The sequence below is a fragment of the Phyllobates terribilis genome, unplaced genomic scaffold (genome assembly GCF_046119375.1).
Source record: "Phyllobates terribilis strain yellow unplaced genomic scaffold, ASM4611937v1 Scaffold_11__3_contigs__length_659146591, whole genome shotgun sequence".
In the NCBI taxonomy this organism is placed as follows: domain Eukaryota; kingdom Metazoa; phylum Chordata; class Amphibia; order Anura; family Dendrobatidae; genus Phyllobates; species Phyllobates terribilis.
Window position 1 is genome coordinate 416,285,684 of NW_027362771.1, and position 26,219 is coordinate 416,311,902.

The 26,219-nt window shown below is 40.9% G+C and overlaps 1 protein-coding gene across 3 annotated transcripts in view; it reads left to right on the top strand.

The window, feature by feature from the left end:
* Positions 1–26,219, top strand: part of PDE8A (phosphodiesterase 8A) — a 364,761-nt gene that overhangs the window by 308,399 nt on the left and 30,143 nt on the right. For all 3 annotated transcript variants that reach the window (XM_073653110.1, XM_073653108.1, XM_073653109.1), the window contains exons 9-13: positions 1,210–1,298; positions 2,608–2,659; positions 2,751–2,793; positions 9,346–9,423; positions 16,056–16,126. In XM_073653110.1, the coding sequence (XP_073509211.1) occupies positions 1,210–1,298; positions 2,608–2,659; positions 2,751–2,793; positions 9,346–9,423; positions 16,056–16,126 (333 nt within the window). The remainder of the gene's footprint in view (positions 1–1,209; positions 1,299–2,607; positions 2,660–2,750; positions 2,794–9,345; positions 9,424–16,055; positions 16,127–26,219) is intronic.

Genomic DNA, 26,219 nt, shown 5'->3' on the forward strand with positions numbered 1-26,219 from the left:
AATGCCACTCCATTCTGAGGACCTGCTTTTAGCAGTTAGACACCCATTGATTATAGCTATCACCTATAGCTAATTTGTAACTGGTATAACCCTTCGAGGGGTCAGTATTTTTGGCCGTTCTGTTCTGAGATTCAGGTGGAGCACTTGACATAGCTATTTTTGGTACCATGACACAAATGAAATTCCAGTGGGCTCCATTTGTTTTTTTTTCTTCCCAAAGGTGTCCACCTAAAAATATGGCATCCATCTTATAAGATTTAACTAGGCTGGAAAAATAAGTCCATTAGAACTCTGCTTTAGTCATTTGCTTTTAGTCATATGGCTCCATCAAGACATCTATCTGAATCCCTTTTTTCAGTGATTCGGGTGAAATACCGGACGGAAGGGCTAAAATGTTATGTGAATGGCCTTTTAAGTCTAAGCTAAATGTTTTCTTAAGCAGTATTGTGACTCCATAACTAGGCTGCAAGTGTAGGGCGCTTGAGACACCGTTTCTAGGCTGCCTATCTGAACCAGTACGTGCATGTAGAAATATCAAATAGCTTGAACTCGACTGCAGGAGGTACGTATGAAGATTCCAGAAGATTTATTTTCCAGCTGAATTCTTGTAGTTTTATGCACACATTCAGTAGGTAAAAAAGACTTTTCTTAACCAGAGATGCAAACACATGAGTATGTAAGATGGTTGACAGACAGTGAAAGAGGATAAAGAAGGGGAAGGGTTATTGACATCAGAGCTCCATCAGACATTAAGACTTTAAGTTCCTGTTTCAGGAGTCAGAACCTATATTTTGTATCAGCTGTGATATCCCCCAGTGTGATTGGTAGAGCCTGTCATATCTGCTGTGTGTAGAGGTGCTACCTGTTATTGTAATCCTGCCTCTGATAATGAGCCTGCTGAATGACAGAAAGTAGCAAAAGTCTATAATAGGCCAGTGTGAAAATTGCAAGTTTATAGGTTGAAGTTGATGGCCTTGCATCTTCTTTTAAGTTTAAAACTATTTAAAAAAACACAAAATATGTAACTTTTTCTATATGAAGATCATGAAAAAAATTGCCAAAAATTTGTTTAAAATTCACAACACAAAAAACTATTGTAATTTAAAAAAGGCCACATTTATGAGGAAACTACTTCCTGTAAAAGGTATATTTGTATTTGTGTAATGCTTGTAATGAAAATGCGTTTTTCTTGTTCCTCCTTTATTATAGGAATGGGAAGGTGTTTACTATGCCAAAAACAAAAACGGTGATAATATCCAGCAAAATGTGAAGATAATTCCTGTTTTTGGACATCGAGGGTGAGGAATAGATTTTTAGGCTGCTGGGGAAAAGAGGCAGGTAGAAAACAAACAATGAAAACTCAGATTAACAAGTATATAATGCGGTCCTTATTTTGTCTGTGTATGCTAAGTCCTCCCATACAAGTGCAAACTACCAATATATCATTTTGGATATATGTTATCTAACAGTATTGTAAGAAACTGACCGAAGTACAGAAATATTAGCATTTTTCATTTTAATTGTGGCATTTTTGCAAAAGCGGCAACAGTAAGTGAGCCGTAGTGGTTGTCAGTTCCTTATAGTGTCATTTTATCATCATGTTCCATTTATAAGAAGTGATCATTTTTAAGGCTATGTGCCCACGTTGCATTTATGAAGCAGAAAATTTCTGCTTCATTTCTGCAAGTCCTCTCCCGGAAAAACGCATGCGGAATTCCGCACGCGTTTATCGCGCATTTTTCGCGCGTTTATCACGCGTTTTCCACTTGCGGAATTGCCTTGCGTTTTTTATGCATTGGACAAAGGCAATTCTGCTTGCGGAAACGCAAAATTAAATGACATGCTGCGGATTTTTGAACGCAGCATAAACGCTGCGGAAAAATCCGCAGCATGTGCATAGAACTTGCGGAATCACATTGGGGACCATGGGGTGCGGGTTACCAAGCATTTTACAAGCGTTTCCGCTGCGGAAATTCTGCATCAAAAACGCTTGAAAAACACTACGTGGGCACACAGCCTTAAGATGTGAATTCAAAGGCGGCTGCATTTTTTATAGACCGTCCTGAGAAATGCGATAATGGTTTGTCAGTCAATTATTTGGGATCCGGTCACAGAACCGGACAGTTATGCCATGAATAAGGCCAATACTTATTGTCATTTACCATTTAATTTAAAATAGATGAATAAGCTTGATTCTGACACTGGACTAGATAGTTGTTGGCTGAATGATCACTCGGCTGACAGCGGTCTCTCCGGATACCCCATAGACAGGAATCCTCAACTCAGCAGAGACTTTAGAATTCAATAGCCAGATCATTTTGTTTGATGGTGAGAACTCGCAATCGTCCAATTCTTATGCCACCCAAAATAATTTTGTTGGAGGGTTTCAGGAGGCCCCCATACACATCACATAGTTGACTGATAACACAAAAATCATCAGGATAAGACCACTTTAATCTGTAGTGTATGGGGGCCAACTTTTGGTGCATTTGACCAACTTTTGCTTGTATGGGAGTCTTTACTTTGCTATTAATATCGTAGGCACACTACTAGATATGAGAGACTGTGACATTTTATACCCATTTAAAGCTGAGTCTCTTTTTACAGTAAGATCAGACACTATGTGTCTATTAGCCGGCCATGTAACGACAATAACAAGGTAAGTAGGATTTTTTTTTTATTTGAGATGCACATTTTGTGTCCATTATTGTCTGGGATGTTGAGGACTGATTGCTGACATTTATTTTCAGGTAGAAAAACAGTGTGAGCGAGTTCAGGCTGAGTCTCAAACAGGTTTGTTTTTCTGGTATTAGGATTAAATGTTTTCTGCCGTCACACTGTCCTTACATCTTTATGGAATACACAATATTGCTACTTTACTGTGTACGATAATGACTGATTTATTTCTAAGCGAAAAATTGCCATATTATAATGCACAAAATAGCAAAACATTCACTGAAATAAAGCGCTTAGAATTACTGAAACAGAAAAGGCCATATTTTATTGGCTTCTAACACCACATTTGTAGTTCATGATATTTCAAGTTCTAGAACTCGCAGGACTCATTCAGACGACCTTTATTCTCCTACATGTTCTTTCTCTCTTTTCCACTGACAAAACATGTATCCTTTATAGTCTATGGCTTATTCATATGTCCATTTTCTTGTGGACCAATTGTTCAAGAAAAAAAAAAAAAGAGACTTTCCCCTTTTTTATATTTATTTGGGGATCAAACTTGTCCATTCAAGTGTATGGGTCTGTGATATAAACAGATAGCACTAGGAGGCAATCAATATGCCATGTCAGTGCTGTCCGTTGTTCATTGACCAGTTGTTAGAAGCTCTAAAAATTCTTTGTTTTTTTTCCATATGAGAAAAATGGAATACAATTAGTTTCCATAAACTACGTGTCAATGGCAAAAAGTTCTGAAAATAGTAGTAGACTGCCATTTCGTACAAGAGGATAAACCAGTAAAAATGAAAAAATAGAGGCTGCACTCCGATAAGTACACAAAGAAAAAGTGGACTTTAATTAGCCCATGCAGCAAGTTTCAGTTCACAGAACCTGTCTCAAGAATGAAAAAATCACCACATGGGCTAATTAAAGTCCACTTTTTCTTTGTATATCTTTTTGGAGTGCTGCCTCTTTATTGTGCCTTATATTGCTACGACTGGAATTTTGTTTGGGAGGTTTTGCATTCTAAATTGCTTCAATTTTGGTGCTCTTCTGCTCGTTGTAGATCGGCTCCCTAGGCTGCACATAGAGGTAGACACAGTAACACTGTCTCTTTAAATCTTCCACTGAATTTATTAAGGGAACTGCATAAACGACCGCAACGTTGGCAAAACAAACACGGTCTTCCCGGCTTAACAGGAAAAACAAAACATAATGTATGGTGTAACCGTCCGCTTCAGGAACAAACAACCCCAAGGTTTAGCTTTCCTTAACATGGTAATACAGCTCCAGAGCTTGTGTCTCCAGACATTCCCCACGCCAAATGCTCTAAAAGGCTGGGAATTTATCCTCGGACCTCCTCCCTCTCTACAGGTGTTTAATCACCCTAGCACTAAAAATGGCTGATTAAACCCTCTCCACTTCCTGTGCTGGAACATTTTTCCCATGTTTATATTACTGGAGCTAACAATCTCCGTGCTACATATCTCCTCTCCATTAGTTTGCCAGTGACTTTGTCACACACTGTATGTATGTATGTATGTATGTATGTATGTATATATACATATGTGCATGTCTATACTGGGATATCAATTTGATTCTAAGACTGAATATCATGTCCCATATATGACTGCTCAAATGTTAGTACTCCAAGGCAAAAATGAATATTACAGGAATTTCCATATCCTAAACGTTTGATTGCCTTAAATTAATCCCTACGATAGTACTATATATATATATATATATATATATATTAGAGGTGTCGTGATTGCATCACATGTGCCCATAGTGATACATGATTGCAAAGGATTCCTCAGCTCGTATGTATACCCAGTCACCGTAGAAAGTAATGAGAGAGTTGTGTATCATTAATATGCATAATGTGATCAAGAAGGATCACTTACTTAAAGCAACTTGGAGAACCACGCCGCTTGCTCCTGCTCTGCCCTACGCGCGTTTCGGCTAGGATTGCTAGGATGTATATGTATATGTGTGTGTGTGTGTATATATACAGTACAGACCAAAAGTTTGGACACACCTCATTTAAAGATTTTTCTGTATTTTCATGACTTTGAAAATTGTACATTCACACTGAAGGCATCAAAACTATAAATTAACACATGTGGAATTATATACTTAACAAAAAAGTGTGAAACAACTGAAAATATGTCTTATATTCTAGGTTCTTCAAAGTAGCCACCTTTTGCTTTGATGACTGCTTTGCACACTCTTGGCATTCTCTTGATGAGCTTCAAGAGGTAGTCACCGGAAATGGTCTTCCAACAGTCTTTGAAGGAGTTCCCAGAGATGCTTAGCACTTGTTGGCCCTTTTGCCTTCACTCTGCGGTCAAGCTCACCCCAAACCATCTCGATTGGGTACAGGTCTGGTGACTGTGGAGGCCAGGTCATCTGGCGTAGCACCCCATCACTCTCCTACTTGGTCAAATAGCCCTTACACAGCCTGGAGTTGTGTTTGGGGTCATTGTCCTGTTGAAAAATAAATGATGGTCCAACTAAATGCAAACCGGATGGAATAGCATGCCGGTGCAAGTTGCTGTGGTAGCCATGCTGGTTCAGTATGCCTTCAATTTAGAATAAATCCCCAACAGTGTCACCAGCAAAGCACCCCCACACCATCACACCTCCTCCTCTATGCTTCACGGTGGGAACCAGACATGTAGAGTCCATCCATTCACCTTTTCTGCGTCGCACAAAGACACGGTGGTTGGAACCAAAGATCTCAAATTTAGACTCATCAGACCAAAGCACAGATTTCCACTTGTCTAATGTCAATTCCTTGTGTTCTTTAGCCCAAACAAGTCTCTTCTGCTTGTTGCCTGTCCTTAGCAGTGGTTTCCTAGCAGCTATTTTACCATGAAGGCCTGCTGCACAAAGTCTCCTCTTAACAGTTGGTGAAGAGATGTGTCTGCTGCTAGAACTCTGTGTGGCGTTGACCTGGTCTCTAATCTGAGCTGCTGTTAACCTGCAATTTCTGAGGCTGGTGACTCGAATAAACTTATCCTCAGAAGCTAAGGTGACTCTTGGTCTTCCTTTCCTGGGGTCGGTCCTCATGTGAGCCAGTTTCTTTGTAGCGCTTGATGGCTTTTGCAACTACACTTGGGGACACATTCAAAGTTTGCCCAATTTTTCAGACTGACTGACCATCATTTCTTAAAGTAATGATGGCCACTCGTTTTTCTTTACTTGGCTGCTTTTTTCGTGCCATAATACAAATTCTAACAGTCTATTCTGTAGGACTATCAGCTGTGTATCCACCTGACTTCTGCACAACACAACTGATGGTCCCAACCCCATTTATAAGGCAAGAAATCCCACTTATTAAACCTGACAGGGCACACCTGTGAAGTGAAGACCATTTCCGGTGACTACCTCTTGAAGCTCATCAAGAGAATGCCAAGAGTGTGCAAATCAGTGATCAAAGCAAAAGGTGAAAAAGGTGGCTACTTTGAAGAACCTAGAATATAAGACATATTTTCAGTTGTTTCACACTTTTTTGTTAAGTATATAATTCCACATGTGTTAATTCATAGTTTTGATGCCTTCAGTGTGAATGTACAATTTTCATAGTCATGAAAATACAGAAAAATCTTTAAATGAGAAGGTGTGTCCAAATTTTTGGTCTGTATTGTGTGTGTATGTGTGTATGTATGTATGTATGTATGTATGTGTATATGTATATATATATTATACACATACATACACTGCTCAAAAAAATAAAGGGAACACTCAAATAACACATCCTAGATCTGAGTGAATGAAATATTCTTATTGAATACTTTGTTCTGTACAAAGTTGAATGTGCTGACAACAAAATCACACAAAAATGATCAATGGAAATCAAATTTATTAACCAATGGAGGCCTGGATTTGGAGTCACCCCCAAAATTAAAGTGGAAAAACACACTACAGGCTGATCCAACTTTGATGTAATGTCCTTAAAACAAGTCAAAATGAGGCTCAGTATTGTGTGTGGCCTCCACGTGCCTGTATGACCTCCCTACAACGCCTGGGCATGCTCCTGATGAGGTTGTGGATGGTCTCCTGTGGGATCTTCTCCCAGACCTGGACTAAAGCATCCGCCAACTCCTGGACAGTCTGTGGTGCAACGTGACGTTTGTGGATGGAGCGAGACTTGATGTCCCAGATGTGCTCAATCAGATTCAGGTCTAGGGAACGGACGGGCCAGTCCATAGCTTCAATGCCTTCATCTTGCAGAATCTGCTGACACACTCCAGCCACATGAGGTCTGGCATTGTACTGCATTAGGAGGAACCCAGGGCCAACCACACCAGCATATGGTCCCACAAGGTGTCTGAGGATCTCATCTCGGTTCCTAATGGCTGTCAGGCTACCTCTGGCGAGCACATGGAAGGCTGTGCGGCCCTCCAAAGAAATGCCACCCCACACCATTACTGACACATTACCAAACCGGTCATGCTGAAGGATGTTGTAGGCAGCAGATTGCTCTCCACAGCGTCTCCAGACTCTGTCACATATGCTCAGTGTGAACCTGCTTTCATCTGTGAAGAGCACAGGGCACCAGTGGCGACTTTGCCAATCCTGGTATTCTGTGGCAAATGCCAAGCGTCCTGCACAGCTTTGGGCTGTGAGTACAACCCCCTTCTGTGGACGTCGGGCCCTCATACCACCCTCATGGAGTCGGTTTCTAACCGTTTGTGCAGACACACGCACATTTGTGGCCTGCTGGAGGTCATTTTGCAGGGCTCTGGCAGTGCTACTCCTGTTCCTCCTTGCACAATGGTGGAGGTAGCGGTCCTGCTGCTGGGTTGTTGCCCTCCTACGACTCCCTCCATGTCTCCTGGTAGGGCCTCCAGCCTCTGGACGCTACGCTGACAACAGGCACAGCAAACCTTTTTGCCACAGCTCGCATTGATGTGCTATCCTGGATGAGCTGCACTACCTGAGTACAAACAAAGTATTTAATGAGAACATTTCATTCATTCATTCATTCATTCATTCAGATCTATATGTATATATTTATTAATATATATTAATATATATTAATTTTCAATCAGTCAGCAGCTACTTCATGAACTCAACACCTTGTCCCTGTGTAAATCCACATCCCTGTACAGGAGTTAAAAGGTGAAGACCAGGGCTCTCCCGGGACCTGATAATCAGAGTAGCTAGCGTAAAACCTGTCCATGGAAGACTTATTTAGAGCTGTCAGTTGACCGTGGACTGAGCCACTATCGCACAGTCCTTTTCATTTACTTGCAATTTTGGGTCATTCACCTTTTCAACTTGTGCGGCTCTGTTCACATGTCTATTTGTTTTTATTTCCACTTTTATTATCTGCTTGTGGAGCAGGTAAAAAAAACTTAATAAACCATTGGTTGCAGGACCTATTTATTTGTATGGGTTTTCACAGTTCCATAAAAAGGTATCCATCTGGAACCATTCCATCTGCTATCTTTTTTGGCTATAGATAGATATATAGCCAAAAAAATTGTGTTTCTAAATATATATATATATATATATATATATATATATATATATATATATATATATATATATATATATATATATATATATATATATATATATATATATATATATATATATATATAATTTTACAATAAATAATATATATATTTTAATAATGGGACCCTCATCCTATAGGTGACTTTTTACACAGTAAACGATCCATCAGATTGTGTTCAGTGGCTCCTTTTGGGTTTGAATCTGAACCCCCACAAAATGGGATTCAGGCGTATGTTAGGACTGAGCCATTGACTATAATGATGCAGACAGAGTCCGTATGCGCTATTGTACATAATTTTCGGGCTCATACTCCTAGTTGAGGCGGGCAGCAAGACGTCGCCAACTAGGACTTGCTGCCCGCCCCTAATTAGGCTGAGACCCACTTGCCACTGGCATGTCTGTGAGAAACCGATAATCACAGATCTATGGGATGATATAATACAATTAATCTAAACTTTTCTAAAATAGTTACCTAATCTAATGCCGGTGTAACAATGCCACGGAATATACCTAATGCATTATGAATGGTATGCACCATCATATGTTAGCTGGCATTTCTTATAGATTTTGGTACATATCTAGACTAAAAAGAGCGTGACATACAGTATTTTGGGGTTTAAATTTGCACTAGTTTAATACTCTTTGACCAGTAGTGGTGATTTACATGCGGGTCATTCATTTAAAAGAATGTCTTTCAGCAGACTGATAACAAAAGTCTCAGGCTGCATTCACACATCCATATGACATGTCCGAGTGCTGTCTTGTTTTCCATAAGACCACATTCGGAGCCACAGAGTAGAGTGGATGTATTCACACATCGTTAAAATCACAGATCTGAGAGTGGGATCCGTGTGGCTCAGAGAATGCCCTATTCTGATCAAATTTTGCAGATCAGATTTTGGCCATTGAAGTTTACAGGGATCTGTGTAAAATGGATGAAACTTGAAGACGGACATAGTACTTCAGTTTACCATCCTAGTTTCATATGCTTTTAGTTGATCCATTGCTAAGTTAAAAAAAAAAATGGATGAAAATAGGATGAGAGCTCAGAAAAAAATCTCTGTTTCGCTCATATGGTAACGCTCAAAGTATGTGTAAATGCAACCTCAATGCAGCACAAACAAATGTGTGTTCCTCTTCCCACAGATATCCAGAGCTGCAGACATAAGGACAGGCGGAAAGGTTCCTTAGATGTCAGGTCAACCACCTCTAGAGGAAGTGATGGTATGCAGTCTTCTAAACAGCTGGAAATAAAGACTCTTTAGCCCATGTTATCAGTAAGGGTATGTTCACATGACAAGCTAAAATCCACTATGTATTTTCAGCTACGGAAATCCAAGACTGACCCTCAGATTTCTACCAAAAATGTGCCGCAGATCTGCTCTAGGATTAGTCCCATTGTGCTTCTTGTTATCCTTCAGATTCTGAACAGAAAACACGGAGATGAACCTCAGATTACTTATTTCCACTGTTGCACCAAAAATTTGAGCAGAAAATTTTTGATGTACTGTTTGTTTACTGGGTCACAGAAACCTTATACAGTATACATGCTTAAAGGGCTTGTTGGCTTTCCCGTATGAAGTTTTTAGCAATTGGAGTAGGCTGATTGACTGCACATGTCCCTCCACCAACCTCCATGGTATGGACAGAAGTACTGGTCAGTGTGTGAAGAAAGCTGCAGTAACCAGAGAAAGTGGCCCACCTCGTTAAGATGCCCATTCCACTTGGATTTAGGCATGGCACATTCTCCAAAATCACTGTGAAAAAAAAAAAAATTGTTGTGTGAACATACCATACAATCCATATTAGCTTTTCTATGACCTATTAGATCTGTTATCTCTAATAGTGATGCATGTTTGTGACTATTTATCATTGACCAATGTAATATGGCGTTATTGGCCAAATAAATCTTTGCTTTAAAGGGATTTTCTGAGACGATAGCATGATGACCTGTATTTGGTAGTGGTTGTGCTAGATATTGCACAGTAGTTTTCCTCTCCTACCTAGATATTTTTAAGAAATGGGGTATTTAACACTTAGGGGTTTTCCATTACTTATTTCATGCCCTTTCATATGTCATAACTTTTCCTAACAATCAATTTTTTAATATACTCCTATTACCTGCCCTGCTCCTGTAAGCCTATCTCTATGTGGGTCAGTTAGTCTTTTGTTGTGATTCTGGCTCTTCTACTTCCGATCTGAAAAACGTAATTGGACAAACTAAGCAGCGCACATCATTGGTGGGGATGGACACTCTGAGTTGATAGCTGTGTGAACACCCATGCTCAGATCAGACTTCCCTCTCTTCTGCTTGGATCCTGCCGATGCTTTGAAGTGCTATGCCTTCAGCTGACAAGCTTTGCGATGTGTTGCTGATCACACTTCAAAGAGCCACACTTCAAAGCATCGGCAGGATCCAAGCAGAGGAGAGTCGAGCCTGATCTGAGCTTGGTCATGTGTGGTGCAGGCTTACTCTGAAGATGCATTGAAGTGCCGTCCCTTCAGCTGACAAGCTCTGTGATATGCTTTCTAATGATCAGCAACACATCGCAGCGCTTGTCAGCTGAAGGCATGGCACCTCAAAGCATCGGCAGGATCCAAGCAGAGGAGAGGGATGTCTGATCTGAGCATGGGTGTTCGGACTGCTGTCACTCACTGAGAGGTAGCCCCCACCCCCACCAATGACGTCCCATTTCGGTTTCCACACCGGAAGTGGCAGAACCAGAATCACAAGACAGTACTCTATCTCCCATATAGAGATGATCTTACAGGAGCAGGGCAGGTAATAGGAGTATATTTGAAAATTGAGTGTTAGGAAAAGTTAAGACTAGTGGTGAGCGAGCATGCTCTCCACTGCTCGGTACTCGAGATGCTCGGAGCTCGCCTAGTACTTGCGAGATGCTCGAGCGGGAGCTCGGGTCCCCGTCCTGCATGTTTGGCGCTCTTTAGAGCGCCAATCATGCAGGGATTGTCTGCCACTCACTGTAATGCCACAGCCATGGTGGTTGTGGCATTACAGTGATTGCCCAAATCGATGGGAACAGTGCTCACAGTGAAACATGAAAAGCCGTCAATTCAGCAGCGGCATACACCGGTACCCGACAGTTTAGAACAGAAAGAATAGAGCATCACGCATAGATTAGATAGATAGAAACATGTCAGTCCATGTATAATAGGTACATTGACAGTGTTGGTTACTGTACTTGTCATTTAGTGTTAAAATAAAGGATTTATTAAAAAAAAAAAAATTGGCGTGGGGTTCCCCGTAATTTTAGTCTCTAGCGGAGGTTAAGCAGACGGCTGGGGCAGATGTTTGAAGCCTGGGAAGGGGGTAATACCAACGGAGCTTCCCAGGCTACTAATATCAGCCCCCAACTGAATACCTAGCCTTTACTGGCTATTAAAATGGGGGACCCAAAAAAAAAATGACGTGGGGTCCCCCTATTTTAATAGCTAGCAAAGGCTAGGCAGAGAGCTGGGGGCTGATATTAATAGCCCAGGAAGGGTGCCATGAATATTGGCCCCCTCCCAGGCTAGAAGCACCAGCCCTCAGCCGCCCCAGAAATGGCGCATCCATAGGATGCGCCAATTCTGGCACTTAGCCTCGCTCTTCCCACTGCCCTGTAGCGGTGGCAGTGGGGTAATAGGGCTGGGGTTGATGTCAGCTTATAATGCCAGCTGACATCAAGCCCAGACAGGTTAGTAATGGAGAGGCGTCTATAAGACACCCCCATTACTAACCCCATAGTGAAAGTTAAAAAAAAAAACACCAACACCCAGAATAAAATCCTTTAATTGAAATAAACACACATTCCTTTAATGTTCTAAATTAAACTCTACTTACCGTATCGCCCATTCCAGCTGAAGCCAATGTCTTCTGCAATAAAAGTAAAATAATAAACCAACCTCGGGCAATTCTGAACGTGGAGATATCAAATATATGTACATTTGATTTTTTTTTCTTATTGTTCTATTTTGAATGGGGCGAAAGGGGGGTTAGTTTAAACTTTTTTATATATATATATTTTTTTTACTTTTTTTTTTAATATTTTTAAAAAACTTTTTTTGTTTACTTTTCACTTGCTTCAATAATCTCCAGAAGACCAGAAGCTGTGATTATCTGATTGCCTGTATGTAACAAAAATGCTCACTTGCTATGAGCGCCGACCGTTGGGTGGCGCTCATAGCATCCCGGCAGTGACAACCACAGGGGTCTCCTGCAGACCCCGGGTTGTCATGCTAACCCATCGGCGACCCGCAGTCATGTGACACGGGCACACATGGGTGAGACTTATGGCGTCCTTCTGCCGCGGCCATGTTAAATGCCGCTGTCAATCTCTGACAGAGGCATTTAACATGTTAACAGCCGCGGGTGGATCGCGATTACACCCGCGGCTGTTAATGGCACATGACAGCTGATCAGATCAGCTGTCATGTCCCCAGAAAGGTACGGGCTCATCGCCGAAGCCCACGCCATAGGGAGAGACATGACATGTGCCATACATGTACGGCACATGTCAGAAATTATTAATTTTATTATTAAAAAACTACAGTGCTGTCGGTCAGTCCAAAAGGTAAATAAACCTGAATATTTAAGAAAGTTAAAGTGAGGTTTTGTCTGTTTTAAGAATAGTAATAACCGAACAACTCCAAAATGTACAAAATTACATTTCACTGTAAATCTTCCATTTAGGAAGAGCCCACAAATTCTCAATAGGGTTTAGGTCAGGTGAGAAATGGGGCCGTGTAATTATTCTTTCATCTTTAAATGTAATCTGTCAGTAGGATCAACTCTTCTAAGCCCTCTAAGGACATGCAGGTCATAGGAAGCTGAATAACATTATACCTTCATATCTGCCATACGATGTCTTATTCCAGAGCAGTCCACATTTTTCTTCTATGTATATGAGCTTCTCAGGACTATGGGCCGGAAACTGATCTGCATGAGAATCTGCCTACAGAGATTAATTTCAATAAAAGGGGGAGTTACCAGTGTGATGCGTAATTACTGTTTTCTGCTCTCCTGACGTCACTGCAGAGCTGTGTGTGATTATACCTGACACATCTGCCGGCTCCTCTCACTGCAGAGCTGTGTGCGATTATACCTGACACATCTGCAGGCTCCTCTCACTGCAGAGCTGTGTGTGATTATACCTGACACATCTGCAGGCTCCTCTCACTGCAGAGCTGTGTGTGATTATACCTGACACATCTGCAGGCTCCTCTCACTGCAGAGCTGTGTGTGATTATACCTGACACATCTGCAGGCTCCTCTCACTGCAGAGCTGTGTGTGATTATACCTGACACATCTGCAGGCTCCTCTCACTGCAGAGCTGTGTGTGATTATACCTGACACATCTGCAGGCTCCTCTCACTGCAGAGCTGTGTGTGATTATACCTGACACATCTGCAGGCTCCTCTCACTGCAGAGCTGTGTGTGATTATACCTGACACATCTGCCGGCTCCTCTCACTGCAGAGCTGTGTGTGATTATACCCGACACATCTGCCGGCTCCTCTCACTGCAGAGCTGTGTGTGATTATACCTGACACATCTGCCGGCTCCTCTCACTGCAGAGCTGTGTGTGATTATACCTGACACATCTGCAGGCTCCTCTCACTGCAGAGCTGTGTGTGATTATACCTGACACATCTGCAGGCTCCTCTCACTGCAGAGCTGTGTGTGATTATACCTGACACATCTGCAGGCTCCTCTCACTGCAGAGCTGTGTGTGATTATACCTGACACATCTGCAGGCTCCTCTCACTGCAGAGCTGTGTGTGATTATACCTGACACATCTGCAGGCTCCTCTCACTGCAGAGCTGTGTGTGATTATACCTGACACATCTGCAGGCTCCTCTCACTGCAGAGCTGTGTGTGATTATACCTGACACATCTGCAGGCTCCTCTCACTGCAGAGCTGTGTGTGATTATACCTGACACATCTGCAGGCTCCTCTCACTGCAGAGCTGTGTGTGATTATACCTGACACATCTGCAGGCTCCTCTCACTGCAGAGCTGTGTGTGATTATACCTGACACATCTGCAGGTTCCTCTCACTGCAGAGCTGTGTGTGATTATACCTGACACATCTGCAAGCTCCTCTCACTGCAGAGCTGTGTGTGATTATACCTGACACATCTGCAGGCTCCTCTCACTGCAGAGCTGTGTGTGATTATACCTGACACATCTGCAGGCTCCTCTCACTGCAGAGCTGTGTGTGATTATACCTGACACATCTGCAGGCTCCTCTCACTGCAGAGCTGTGTGTGATTTTACCTGACACATCTGCAGGTTCCTTTCCGCTCCAGCTTCCACCTCACAGGCAACCAGTGATGTAATACAGCAGAGCTGTGAGAGCTGCAACAAATGTGTTTATAAGAAGACAAAGTTCGGTTCTGCTGTTATTGGTTAGTTACATGTCTCACACTGGTAACACCTCCTTTTAATAAAAATAATCTCTGATCTGCATGAGTCTGCCTCCAGTGTCCGACCCATAGTCCTAAACCTCTCATTTACATATATGCTTATTCCAAAGAAACCCATATTTTTTCAATCAGATTACCGATCTCAAGGTATAATTTTATTCAGCTTCCTATGACCTACATGCCCATATAAACAGCTTAGTTGGGTTGATCCTACTGACAAATTCCCTGTAAGGCCCTTACTGGCCAACCAAGCAGTAGAGATTTTGATTCATGTGATGGAGTATTGTCCTGCATAAAAATCATGGTTATCTTGAAAGATGCAGAATTTTTCCTGTACCATTGCTTGAAGAAAGTGTCTAAAAATTAGCAGTATGTTTGGGAGTTGATTTTGAGTTCATCTTCAACCCCAAAAGGTCCAACTAGCTCATCTTTATTAGTACCAGCTCCTAGCAGTACCCTGCCTCCATCTTGCGGGCACCTGAGTTGAAGTGGAGTTCTGTGACTATTACTGATCCAGCCATGGGTCCATCCATCTGGTTTGTCAAGAGTCGCCCTCATCCTATCAGTCCATAAAACCTTTGAAAAATTTGTCTTCAAATATTTCTTGGCCCAGTCTTGACATTGCAACTTCTTTGTCTTGTTCAGTGGTGGTCGGGTTTCAGCCTTCTTACCTTGGCTGTGTCTCTGAACACCTTGTACTTCTGGGCCTCCAGGAAGGTTGCAGCTCTGCAATATGACAGTACTGGAGGATAATGGTTCCTGGTCGCTTCATGTTTGATTCTTCTCAAATCTTTGGCAGTTAATGTGCAGCTTTTTTCCTCAACACATTTTTGAGACCCTGTTGACTATTTGCAACAAAACTTTGGACAGTTCTATGATTACGACCCAATATCTGAGTATTTTCAAGGGTGCTGCATCCCTCTAGAAGACTGTAGCAATTTTTGGCTTTTCAGAGTCTGTTAAATCACTTTTTTGGCCTATTTTTTGCATGAGGAAAACAAACTGCCTAATAATTCTGCACACCTTGATAAAGGGTGTTGTTTCCTCAAGCCTCACCCTCTCTTCCTACACAAATACACATCACCTGATCTACTTCATCCAGTTATACAGCTTGGAGTTGGAGAATCTGCATAAATATGATGGTATGATGAAAATACTCACTTGCCTAATAATTGTGCACACAGCGTAGATATGATCATAAGATTCCTAATTGGTGCAGCACCAGAAAATAAAGGAATTTATGATGGATTGAGGCTGTATGGGAAGTGATCTATAACAGGGTGTTGTTTCCGGGAAGATGTTTTGTTCCCACCCGTATTTCTGCACTTAGTGTGTATATGATGGGTGAGCAGGATTGTTCTTTTTACCTAAATTAAATCTGATGAAGTCATTGACGTAATATTCAACATTTCTCCTTACCTTGCAGGTAGTTCACAAAGGCGGCATTCTTCAATGGCCAGGATACATTCGATGACTATTGAAGCCCCTATAACGAAGGTACGGTATTACTAAATCATTCATTTTTGACCAGTTACTTGATATGAGCTGAGGTATTGAGTTATATTATACTTTTATTAATACACTTTGGCAAAATGATAACTCGTTTTGTATGACCGCAGAAAAGCCTGTGGCCAGCTGGGTGATGGAATTGTTGTAGGACATCTGGTATGAACTGACATTTTTCATCCATTTCTGATGCTGTAGGCTTTTAAAAGACAGGTTTACTTAGCAAAACCCCTATGTGCAAAGTATAGGACAGAAAACATTTTCTGACAGTCATCTGAAATGTCATCGGAACCTCATCTTTGTATGTGTTACTCTCTGTCTAAAGCTTCTCTACTGGATTATATACATCAGAGTAATAAAGTTCTCTAGTGCATAAATATAATAAAAGAACAAACCACCCCGGACAATACAAGAATAAAACCCCTAAAAAACTAACTTAAAGCCCCACACAGCTCATATATAGTGTATAATCCAGAATAAGATCCACAGGGTAACAGCTTTGTGCGGTTAGTTTTGATCTTGTCTCGCCAGGTCTACAGATAAATGTTGAGAACCTTATGGGATGTGTGGTTTTTCCTGACTATTTGAGTCATTTTGTATTGTGATACTGCTTAGAATGTTGCTTTGTTGTTCATCTTTATTGTATTTATATAGTAGTATACTTATGAATTAAGAAAGCATTTTATTAGTATTGTGTTTTATATTGAAGCTAATTTGTAGGTTATGATTTTGATTGTTTGTTGGATCTATATGTATCTGCTGTTGGTGAGTTATAGGTTAATGATAAAATTTGCTACAGGATTATAAAAATGAGGAGATTTCACTTTATCAACATTGCAGGGAACCTGTAATGTCCCCAAATGCTATTAACCCACAGATATAGGGTTAATCTGCAGGTTAATGGTATTCCAATGTTGTACTTCTGCCTTGCTGGCAGCTACCAGGAGAAAATGGATTTTAGGCCTCCCTTGAGCAGCCGGCTTTCAGTCATTGAGGCGGTGCTCACAGCATTGTGAGCGACGGCTGTAACCACAACCCGGCACTCTGACAAGCCCGCTGCACACCGACGCAGTGCGAGCAATCAATGAAAGAGCTGGGGCTTGCTTACAACAGCCACGCACTGTTGTACTACGTACTTTAAAGGTGACTGAAGCCGCTCTGACATACCTCTACGACTGAAAGCTGGCGGCTCCCTGGAGCGGTAAACTTAATTTTCTCCTGGGTAGCCACATTTTCAAGAAAGCAGCCAAACATTAGAAAGCTATAAACCTTCAGACAGAGTTGCCAACTCTACTTTTTTTTTCTATTTTTTTTTCTGGACAGCTTATCAAGAAATGGCACAGTTCATCTTTTTTACTGACACATTGGAAAACCATAATAAACCATTATGATCATAAGTGATACATGCCTGCAGCCCATAATTCTGATATGAACACAATAGCTGCATTCACTGTAAAATGATGATGATTACGGTACAATCCTTACTATCTGTATAATTTTGTTCAACTGCAAAAAAAATCAAGACTCCTCAATTTTGTTTTTTACGGACAGGGCAAAAAGTGTCCTATTTTTTCAGATTGTCCTGGAATTTCTGGACAGTTGGCAACCCTGCCTGCAGAGTGACCCTGTATCTGTAGGTTATTAGCATTTGGGGACATAGCAGGTTACCTTTAAAGAATCACTCTCCTATTTCCCCCAGATGTTCCCGGACCTCTGTAAGGCTAGGTTCACATATATCTGTTGCATTAGGCTACAATCGCTCAGAACTAATGGTAAAATTGATGCATCCGTTGCCATCAGGATTTTTTCACCATTTACTCCTAAGCACTGGTCCAGAGTCAGATCCCAATGTTACATGACATGGCCATCTTGATGCCTCTTTGAGGTGCAAATACTTGTAGAATATATTATTATTTATTATTATATAGCGACATTTATTCTATGGCGCTTTACATGTGAAAAGGGGTATACATAGCAAAAAAACAAGTACAATAATCTTGAACAAAAACGCGACGGAGACTGGTCCAGGAGGAGAGCGGACCCTGCCCGCAAGGGCTCACAATCTACAAGGGATGGGTGAGGATACCGTAGGTGAGGGTAGAGCTGGTCATGCAGCGGTGGTTACTGCAGATTGTAGGCTTGTCGGAAGAGGTGGGTCTTAAGGTTCCTTTTTGAAGGTTTCCACGGTAGGAGAGAGTCTGATGTGTTGGGGTAGAGAGTTCCAGAGTAGGGGGGATGCACGGGAGATATCTTGTATGTGATTGTGGAGATAAGAGGGAAAGGAGATAAGAGGGGAATAGAGCAGGAGATCTTGTGAGGATCGGAGGTTCCGTGCCTTTAAGTTCCGGGAGACTAAGTCACAGATGTATAGATGAGACCGGTTGTGGATGGCTTTGTATGCCATGGTTAGGGTTTTAAACTGGAGTCTCTGGGCAATAGGGAGCCAGTGAAGGGGTTGGCAGAGAGGAGAGGCCTGGGAATAGCGAGGGGACAGGTGAATTAGTTGGGCAGCAGAGTTTAGGATAGATTGGAGGGGTGTGAAAGTGTTAGAAGTTATTATTACAAGCTTTCCCCTCCTGAGAGTGAATAAAAATGACATATCTTGATCTTTACAAGCGCATAGATTTATATCCACACAGGTTGTAGCCGTCATTGACTTGTAAAAACTCAATCAAATCAGGCCCCTAAGCAAACAGCAGGGCTGAATAAATATTCCATAATGGCTACATGAAGGCTAGGATCTGCATACACGTCTTCCATGAGTGCTCATTTAGTGATGTATGTCTTGTGTGTGGACGGGATCCATACAGGTCAACCACACATTAGAGAGCGGTCAGCCGAGCTCAACAATTTTTGGCGGGAGCGACAGGGGCCTTTCAACTCTCCCCTGCTATTATATGTGGAAGGATCCGTCTGCTAGATTTCAACACTCCTGATTCTTTTTTTCCCTCCAGGACATACTCCACCTCCAGAAGTCTCTGGTTGCAGATCTTTTGTTCCCCCTCTCTCCATACGTATGACATGTATTGGGGAGGCTGTAGCGATAGCCGTGTATAGCCATCTTTATTCCAGCATGATGGAGCCTATATAAACCACTCTGACAGCTCTGTTAGTAACTATCAGCACATTCGTAGCATTATTAGGGCATGTGCATACGTTCAGTGTTTGCAGCAGAAATGTCTGCAACTAATAAGTGTTGGTAAGAAAAGCGCAGCATAAAATTTGTGCATTTTTGACACCATTTCAGAATGCATTTTTGATAAATTTGTCCCCACATTCATTAGAACAGGTGAAAAATGCTGCGAGAATTAACATGCTGCAGATATGAAACTGCTTTAAATTTGCAAGGAAAAAATGAGCAGCATGTGCTTGAGACTTCAGGAATCTTTCACTTTGCTGGGACTGGGAAATCCTTCCGTTTTTGTGGCAAAACTGCTTGGAAAACACGTGACAAAAATGTAGCTAATACTTAACATGCACATACCCGTGCACACATTCAGTATTTGGTCAGTATTTTACCTCAGTATTTGTAAGACAAGACCAGGAGAGGAACAATCAGAGGAAAAGTAGAATAGAAACGTCACCACTTCTGTATTTATCACCCACTCCTGGTTTTGGCTTAACTGATACTGAATGTAGCCTAAGGCTATGTTCACATGCACGTGAATGAGATTTCTCAAATCTAAGGCACACACTGTTTGTTTATTTTTTCCTTGTACATCTGAAGTCTTTTCAGATCTGCAGCATGTCAATTCTTTCAGCTTTTTTTTTCAGCATTTTTCACCCATTTTAATGAACGAGATAAGACGCATCAAAAACGTAACCAAAAAAGCATGTATTTTACACAGCGTTTTTCCTGCCTACTGATCAGAATTTGTTCACTGAATGTGTGCAGATACCCTTTGGCTATGTTCACATGCAGCATTTTGCAGTGATTTTTTTTATGCAAATTAAAATCTGACCTTACCAGCGAAAGGCATGAGACTTCAGAAATCTCAAGCACACACTTGTTTTTTTCCTGACTGAATTTGAGCACCGCAGCATTTTTTAAGTCTGCAGCCTGCAATTCTTTCAGCATTTTTGCAGCATTTTTCACCCATACAAAGCAATGGAAAATAAAATGCTGCAAAAAACACACTGGCTTTTTTTTTACAGTGTTTTTTGAAGCGTTTTGGTGAATAAAAGTAGCTTTATTAAACATGTACTATAGACGAAACACATGTAATCCACATCCAAAAAACACGGCAAAAAATGCATAACCATTATGCATACATAACAAAGGAAAGTGCACAATAATACATCAATGTTGATATACCACATAAATGTAGTTTAGTTTTACAGCACTTGTGTTTGTGATGGTTTTTTCTTTCATACTTCTCCACTTTCTGGCAATGACTCAACATGCGATAAGACATGTCCATGCTGCGCCCCCTGGTGGTTACTAATTTATATCCGAATCACTGTGCTGTAACTGAAAAATGGCATGCGAGAAGATCGTCTATTCTGATTTACAATATATCATCATTTATTACTAACTTACAGAAAATGAATGACCGTATACAAGTACAGAAAATCAGTTACAAGCTTACTCAGAAAGTTACATATTTAGGCTATGTCTATATATTGCTTTTTTCCTGCTTTTTTTCTGCAGCCAAAACCTGGTCACCAATGTAAGACATGTGAAACCATAAATTATTTTTGGAAACCAGTGCAATTATTCAAATTATTTAGTGGAAAAAGATTTTTATGTCTGAAAAAAATAGTGACTATTCTGAACAAAAAAAGTTCGTGAAACAATTCCAAATGTAAAAACAGCGAATGGAGTTAAATTGGTCAGGCATTGCTTACCTAACACATTGGCAGAGCATTGAGATGGTCGACATTATCTACTTTTTACACATTGGTCGGGCATTGAGCTTGTCAGGCATTACTTACTTTAACACTTATCACTAATATAATTAAATTGTACTAATACTAACTGCCAAGCTCATGTGAGGATTCCAAGACTTTTTGGTTAAAACTTAGGAAAAGCAACGTTTTTTGCTGCTTTTTTTGCACTTATTCATTGCTTCCTATGGGTGAAAAGATGCTGAAAGAAGGGACATGCTGCAGTTTTCAAAAAAGCAGCAGTTTTCCAATTCAGTCAGGAAAGAAAACAAATGTGCATGCATGACATTTCTGAAATCTCATAGCTTTTGCTAGTACTGTAAAACACCGCTTTTAATTAGCATTAAAAAACACAGCCAAAGAAACGCAAGTGTGAACATAGCCTTATATAGATTCTGTCTTCCCATGGCACACATTTTAATACATGTGTTGTTTGACTAAACTTTGGCATTCTGTGCATCGATTGAAGAATTGGATACGCAAAAAAAAAATTCTTTAATTATATCTACAGGTGCATCTCAATAAATTAGAATATCATCAAAAAGTTAATTTATTTCAGTTCTTCAATACAAAAAGTGAAACTCATATATTATATAGAGTCATTACAAACCGAGTGATCTATTTCAAGTGTCTGTTTCTGTTAATGTTGATGATTATGGCTTACAGCCAATGAAAACACAAAAGTCATTATCTCAGTAAATTAGAATACTTTATAACAGCTTGAAAAATGATTTTAAAATCTGAAATGTTGGCCTACTGAAATGTATGTTCAGTAAATGCACTCAATACTTGGTTGTGGCTCTTTTTGCATCAATTACTGCATCAATGCGGCGTGGCATGGAGGCGATCAGCCTGTGGCACTGCTGAGGTGTTATGGAAGCCCAGGTTGCTTTGATAGCAGCCTTCAGCTCGTCTGCATTGTTGGGTCTGGTGTCTCTCATCTTCCTCTTGACAATACCCCATAGATTCTCTATGGGGTTAAGGTCAGGCGAGTTTGTTGGCCAATCAAGCACAGTGATACTGTTGTTTGTAAACCAGGTATTGGTACTTTTGTCAGTGTGGACAGGAGCCAAGTCCTGGGGGAGAATGAAATTTCCATCTCCAAAATGCTTGTCGGCAGAGGGAAGCATGAAGTGCTCTAAAATTTCCTGGTAGACGGCTGCGCTGACTTTGGTCTTGATACAACACAGTGGACCTACACCAGCAGATGGCATGGCTCCCCAAACCATCACTGATTGTGGAAACTTCACACTAGACCTCAAGCAGCTTGGATTGTGGCCTCTCCACTCTTCCTCCAGACTCTGGGGCCTTGATTTCCAAATGAAAATTGGAACTCTGGGACCTTGTGGAGTGTGTCAATGACTGCCTTCTGGACATCTGTCAAGTCAGCAGTCTTCCCCATGATTGTGGAACCTACTGAAACAGACTAAGGGACTTTTTTTTTTAACTCTTAGAAAGCCTTTGCTGGTGTTTTTTGATAATAATTCCAATTTACTGAGATAATGACTTTTGTGTCTTCATTGGCTGTAAACCATAATCCACATTAACAGAAATAAACACTTGAAATAGATCACTCTGTTTGTAATGACTCTATATAATATATGGGTTTCACTTTTTGTATTGAAGCACTGAAATACATTCAATTTTTGATGATATTCTAATTTAGTGAGATGCACCTGTATTATTCCAGGACTTATAGAAAAAATGTGGAATTAAATTTTCCCAAACTTGTTTTTTTTCTATATTCCTTTCTGACAATTGGATCAACATGTTAGGTATATGTTGGACTTAATTTACTTCTTTGAACCTAAAAACTATGAATTGGTGTAGAAGAGGAAATTGCCATGTTATTCCATAGCAGATGTACTATATAAGGAGGACACTAATCCTAAGTAATAAGTGTAACCATTAATCACACATATTGCTATTAAGTCCATGTAATCCACATGCAGACATTTAATCTTCTTAGTATCATTCATTCTATGGCTAATACTTGACTAAAGAACTGTGGAGTAGTAGGTCACACAAGCTTCACAAGGGCAGAGTGCGGAATGATCTTTGCAAAACTTCTTCCTGTTTGACCGGAGTGTTATGGTTTGTTATTTTTATGGTGTATAAAAAAAATTGTCAAAATTTGACTGGCCTGACCCCATGCCAATTGCCCAGTCCCACTAAAGCCCTTTGGATAAGGTCATGTATAGCAATTCAGCCCTGTTATGAAATTGCCTTCAAAATGACTGAAGCAAATGGGCTGGCAATGCCATATTCTTCCCTTGTGATCTGATGTGGGATATTTAATGAAAGTGATGTTCCGTTAACCCCATACTTTTGGCCATACATTCTGTAAGGGCAATCCATTTATTTCAGTATATTATCACAGCCTCTCAGAGAGGATATAGCCATATAACATTCCAGATCACATAAAATAATTTTTCAGTGTAGTGACCATTATGGGACTCGGGTGTCTAGGGCTTACCAGTAAAACTAATTCTTGGGGCACGCCTCACATTTAAATGCCAGTGTAAGCTCACCCCCCTGTTGGCATTCTTTTATAAATTTCAGTGCAATGTTAGCTAGTTTGTTTTTTTTTTGCAATTTTTGTGTATTTTTTTCATAATACATGGGGCTTCATTTTAATGTCACTATCATATTCGGTTTTTTTTTTTTTGCTGATATCTGGTGGGATCAGTGGGGAAAGGAGGGAGCGTGTGGCCTGGGCAATTGCCTTGTTTTTCCTCCGGACGCTGGCTATGAGCTGCCTACCAGTACATAGTGCAACTACTGCACCATGCTATCTGCTGTTCCTATGGCTGAGTCCCACTAGGCCTCCCTGGTGGGTCAGTCTGAGCATGTACATTACCTCTTGTCAATATTGTGTGAACTTTTCTGCTGCAGAACATATATTTTTTCACATCTGGATAAATATTTTGTGTGAACTTATAAAAAGTTCATCTTCCATGGTCGGCCATATAAAGTATTGCACAAGATAAAAGCATGGCTCCGCACAGACGCCAGAGGCAATGCATTTGAACATTACCTTGTTCTGAATGTATTCCATTAATTTCAGTGTTCTGTATCTAGAATTGAGGCAACAACCTGTTCATGACTCTGTGCCCCACCTTAGCTCCGTCTCGTGTGACTTCATAGTTTATCCTCCTCAGGCTTGTTTAACAATGTGTCCTTACAATATGGTTTAATTGAAATGTCTTCGTAAGCGTAAATGTACCAAGTCCATCTGATCTCACTATTTACATAGCAGAAAGAAGACTGGCATATCTCACACCATTAAATACGGGTTACTTTTTGGACCGAAGAAGATGTTGAGTTAAAGCCTTGTTGGGCGCCATATGCAGCCAGCACTGCTGTGTGGCCATAATGCATACAGTACTTATCCGGTCCATAGACCTCCTATCTTAGTAAATAGATTCTGGTGGGATCCATCTAGAAACAGTGAGTTGCTCTACTGATGTTGAGGGAAGTATCAATCTGACAAGACAGATTCTTCTTGTTTGAACATGGCCCGCATTATTATGTCTGTCCCATATTTTTTTTTTTTCTCAAAGGAGTATTGTTATCTTAGGATATGCCATCAGTTAGTGATCATCCGGGATCTGACGTCTACAATGTCAGTCAATCCTGAGAGTGAAGGGGCCACAGTGCTGACTCAGTCCCTTCCCAGGGGCATACCTAGCCACCTGCTGCGGCACGGCTCCATTCAAGTGAATAGGTCTGGTTGTAGTTACCTGCACAGTGGCATTTTTGACCACCTGGCCGTGCAAGGAATGCAGTGCTGAAACAACATTGTAGCTCCTCCATTCTCAGGATCGGTGATTATCCCATAACTAAAAACCCCTACAATCAGTAAGTGATGACAGATCCCACCCATACACCATTAGGGGCAAGGACTGGTTTAATATGGAGATGTAGGGTTTCATGGTATTGTCTCCCAGCATAGGTGGTGTGCAGTGACAGCGAGTGCGACTGGCTGGTCATGCTGGAGCATTGAAGTATGATCCATATTATCAGAGGGAATGTGATGTTCCAGGAGTGCACTGTATAAATGTGACTTCATTCATATTAAAGGTGTTGGTGTTCCTCACCGTTGGCTGACTACAGAGGGGTCTGACTGGTGACAACCTTGGCAATCATCTGAGCAGCAGACCAGATGATGGCATCTGCACATATAGTTAGAGAAAATGTGGTATGACAGAGAGCCATATAATGTCTATTTTTTTACAGTGAGACCGCTAAAGAGAGATGCTTTAAATAGGGGACCCCTTTCTGCCATGTCCATTTGGCCATCGAGGCTTGAGGACGGTTATGCATACATTGAATTATCTGTTTTACAGCCAGCTAATGTTAGAGTAAGATTGTGATGTGATCATGTCAAGTCATTTGTGAAAAGTAAGGACATGCAGGAAAATGTTTTCATCAATCTTTAGCCAGGGTTAAATTATGCCAAAGATTGAAATGAACAGGTGACATGATGGAAATGCAAACCATGAGCAAAGTTTCAGAACATACCTTCTAAGTCTAAATCCTTTATTAAGTAACTTTAAAATCCAACATAGTAAATAAAAGCTCTAAGCATCCCAAGTTCAAAAAATGTTATCCATACTAGCCTACAAATATAACTGGTGCTTAGTCTGGCGTGATGGTTTTACAATAAGAATAAGAACCATTTGTATCTATAGTTTTGAAACTTATAGTATGGCTATATATTTTTTTATTTAATTTGGGACGTTTTTCACTTTTATCTACTATACTGGATTTTAAAAAAATTGAATAAAGGATTGAAAGTTGTTTTTTACTTAAAAGATGAAGCTGGAAGTTAGTTCATCATTTGGATTTAGTAAGCTGCACCCACTTTCCAGCTGGGGATTGTTCCTTTGCACATCTGAAACTTGCATTATCTAATGAGCCTGTTACAAGGATCACACATCCAAGAAGGTGAGGAAGGTTTATTACTTTTTTTCAGATATGGCTTCAGACAACCCTGCTAATCAGCTGTTGTACCCAGAAACCTTTAGCTTGTAATACATTTACTGCAGTAGAAATGTATTCTGTACTGGAGGGCCAAGTGAAGAGCTGATGGTACCATGCATGAATGGACTGGCTCTGCCTGAGCAGGAAACTCGGCTGCACTTTATTCTGGCTCATAAAGGGAGTCACAAGCAAGGGACCCCATATTATGATC